Source organism: Diaphorina citri, unplaced genomic scaffold (assembly GCF_000475195.1).
Source record: "Diaphorina citri unplaced genomic scaffold, Diaci psyllid genome assembly version 1.1 scaffold699, whole genome shotgun sequence".
In the NCBI taxonomy this organism is placed as follows: Eukaryota; Metazoa; Arthropoda; class Insecta; order Hemiptera; family Psyllidae; genus Diaphorina; species Diaphorina citri.
Genome location: NW_007378132.1, coordinates 5,006 through 8,197, shown reverse-complemented (window position 1 = coordinate 8,197; position 3,192 = coordinate 5,006). Strand labels below are relative to the sequence as shown.

The 3,192-nt window shown below is 37.4% G+C and overlaps 1 protein-coding gene and 1 non-coding gene across 2 annotated transcripts in view; one reads left to right on the top strand and one right to left on the bottom strand.

The window, feature by feature from the left end:
* Nucleotides 1-2,914, top strand: part of LOC103511308 (dachshund homolog 2-like) — a gene marked incomplete at its 3' end in the record, with an annotated part of 111,573 nt that extends 108,659 nt beyond the window's left edge. Inside the window, exon 8 of the mRNA XM_026825113.1 lies at nucleotides 2,657-2,914. Coding sequence (XP_026680914.1) covers nucleotides 2,657-2,914 — 258 coding nt within the window. The remainder of the gene's footprint in view (nucleotides 1-2,656) is intronic.
* Nucleotides 411-482, bottom strand: Trnad-guc. Its single transcript has one exon. It is a non-coding gene; the product is annotated as a tRNA-Asp (tRNA).
* Nucleotides 2,915-3,192: the final 278 nt, after the last annotated feature.

Here is a 3,192-nt window from a genome sequence, read left to right as displayed (position 1 = left end):
CATTTATTATAGCAAAAAAATCTGGAAAAGAGATAACAAAGTCCCTTCTCTCTCTCGCTATGCTTTGTTGAAGAAGAAAACAAATTTGCGTTTGACGCGCGGAAATTTCATAAATCTAGTATGAAATGATGTATTATGCGAGTCATTGAAGGGAGAAAAAAGATGAAGAAGAAGATCAAGAAGTAAATAAAACGGATTACATTGGAACTGTGAACTTGTAGCGGGAACAGGGGGTGCAAAATTCCTGGAAAATACAAATCCAGGACGGAGTTCATTGTGAAGCTATAAAACGCTAAAAAAAAAAGCCTATAGACACAATGTTTACCATGATTTTGCCATAAATAAAGCGAGTACAACATACCCAGCAAAAGAAGAAATAAATAAAAATACCAAAATAGTGTTCAAAAATTCTCCCCGGCGGGGAATCGAACCCCGGTCTCCCGCGTGACAGGCGGGGATACTGACCACTATACTACCGAGGATTGGTGATGAGAGGAGATAAAATAGAAAAAATTCAAGGCGCTCTGAACACGGAGTGAGAAGTGAGCCACGGCTAAGTAATAAGAGAGGTAGCTGAGCACACTGCGCGTAGCAAACATCACACACTTGATTGTGAATGTGAACTTATGCTTATGAACACAACGTCAGAGCACGTGGTATGGCAGAGAAAGGTATTGAGCGGAATCTAAATTAGTCCATCTGAACATTCTGAACTGAGCGTACGGCAGTGCGTCAGGCCAAGTTAGCATATTACCAAGTTATTATTACATGATGCTTTATCACGGAATGAAGAACATTATCGAGACATCTGAAAAAGCCTGACGCGAAAAGCTGGCCGTCAAAGGAACAGGCCAATTCGAAGAAGACGAAAAATGACGAAGCAGACGAAGATTTCAATGTGGATCCTCAACAGATTTGTGTCCTTTATCCATGTAAGAAGATATGGAGAGCACTAATGCTATCCATCTTGTAAAAATTAAAACTAGAAAATTTATTTTAAAAATACGTGTCGAAATAATTTCGAACGATTTTCTTCATTTGCAAAGAACCCTCAATCCTCGACACAGTGACCCAATTTTCCACCGAGCTCAAATACCTCCACTTCCCCCTCTCCTTTCATTGTTCACGGAGGTTAAACACGATTCCCCCTAACGTTTTTTCGGAAGAAAAAAAAACTATCGATTTTTCCAGAGTATTTCCTTCTTCATATTTCACCCTCTGAAAATGCAATATTTTTTTAGTAATTAAATAATCTCCTTTCATAAATATATGAAGGGCTAAAACAAATAAGATATCGGAGGGCTTTTATGTTGATGAAGTAATGAATCCACACCAAATCTACTGCAGTTGCGTCAAAAGACTGAATTTTGTGTATCTGTCTATTGTTGTATACGTAGACACAAATGCCTTTTATTTTGTCGAATTTGTCCTGTGTTAGGTACCTACTAAACAATACGAATATTAGGAAAATTGAAGACATGCTGTATGACGGGAAAATCAATAGGAGTGAGAGCACCCTATGTAAATGTAACAGATAATGTTCCAAGCCATTCATAGATAACAAAACTGACTAGCTCCTATGAAGCAATAATCGGAGGGCTGTATGACGGGAAAATCAATAGGAGTGAGAGCACCCTATGTAAATGTAACAGATAATGTTCCAAGCCATTCATAGATACCTACCTAACAAAACTGACTAGCTCCTATGAAGTAATATATGGGAACTTTTCATGGTCGAGTAATGTCTACCTATCTATCATTCATTAGAAAATCAATACTTTAGCCATCTCGTATGTATGTAGGTGATAATTTGTTAGTTGTGATAGGTGAGGCATTGCTATTTGGTCACTTACTGATATTCCTTTGAGGAAAGTTTAGCAGAACCAAACCATGTTTGGTCCAGGCACTCCAGACCGGAGGTCAAGACTCCTCAAAGTTCTAAAACCCAAACCCATCACCTAATAATGTGACTAGTGCAAGCTAAAGCAGGGCAGGTATAAAGCCCGATGTTCATATTGAAATGAACCTGCCTGCATGACTGTTGTGAGAGGTTTTTCATGATAATTGCAAGTCCTTGAAAACCTCCATCACACATTCATTCTCATCATCAACTTGTTCAAATATACATTTTGTTTTAGCATTTGTGTGCGTTTGCATTTTTTTTTTTCTCTTCTCCCTCGCATTTTTTTTTTCTCCACGAAGTTCATTTGCATAATAATTTCAAAATCAAGTGCTTGCCTGCACTGTTCTAAATTAGTGTCACAACACTCCAAAACGTCTCGTCGTGTTGAATGTTGTGAAGACATCGTTGTGAGCCCCGTGATCTTATTTTTCCATTCTGCATAATAATTTCAAAATCAAGTGCTTGCCTGCACTGTTCTAAATTAGTGTCACAACACTCCAAAACGTCTCGTCGTGTTGAATGTTATGAAGACATCGTTGTGAGCCCCGTGATCTTATTTTTCCATTTGAATAATGACATTTTTGTGAGGCTTTTGAAAGCACAATAAAATCGAATCTATTTGTGTACCTACCTACCAATTCTCTATGCATGTATAATGCTTTTATAGCGTATTACCTATATTAAGACAAAGTATCAGTACTCATCCATTAGCCATCAAGACTTATCCGTTTTTTCTTTTTCATTTGATTACAGCTCAGCTAAAGATGGATCTTCTGAGAGAAAGAGAAATCAAAGATAATCTAGAAAGGCAATTAACCGAAGAAAGAGGTAAGTATTTGATTTGTAATCCCATAACGTTCCTTCCCTCGACCATTTACGTACTTCATCCATTAGCCATCAAGACTTATCCGTTTTTTCTTTTTCATTTGATTACAGCTCAGCTAAAGATGGATCTTCTGAGAGAAAGAGAAGTCAAAGATAATCTAGAAAGGCAATTAACCGAAGAAAGAGGTAAGTATTTGACTTGTAATCCCATAACGTTCCTTCCCTCGACCATTTACCTACGTTATATTTATTAATGTATTTCCTCAGTAATGGTGATATCCGGGAAAGTATCAGAGAAATGAAAGAAATTTTCACTCCTCTCCTTTTCACCTGAAAGACAAATGGATGAACTTCTCCTGCCTCTACTAGAAAGGCAATTAACCGAAGAAAGAGGTAAGTATTTGAATTGTAATCCCATAGCATTCGTTCCCTCGATCATTTTACCTACCTTATATTTACTATTG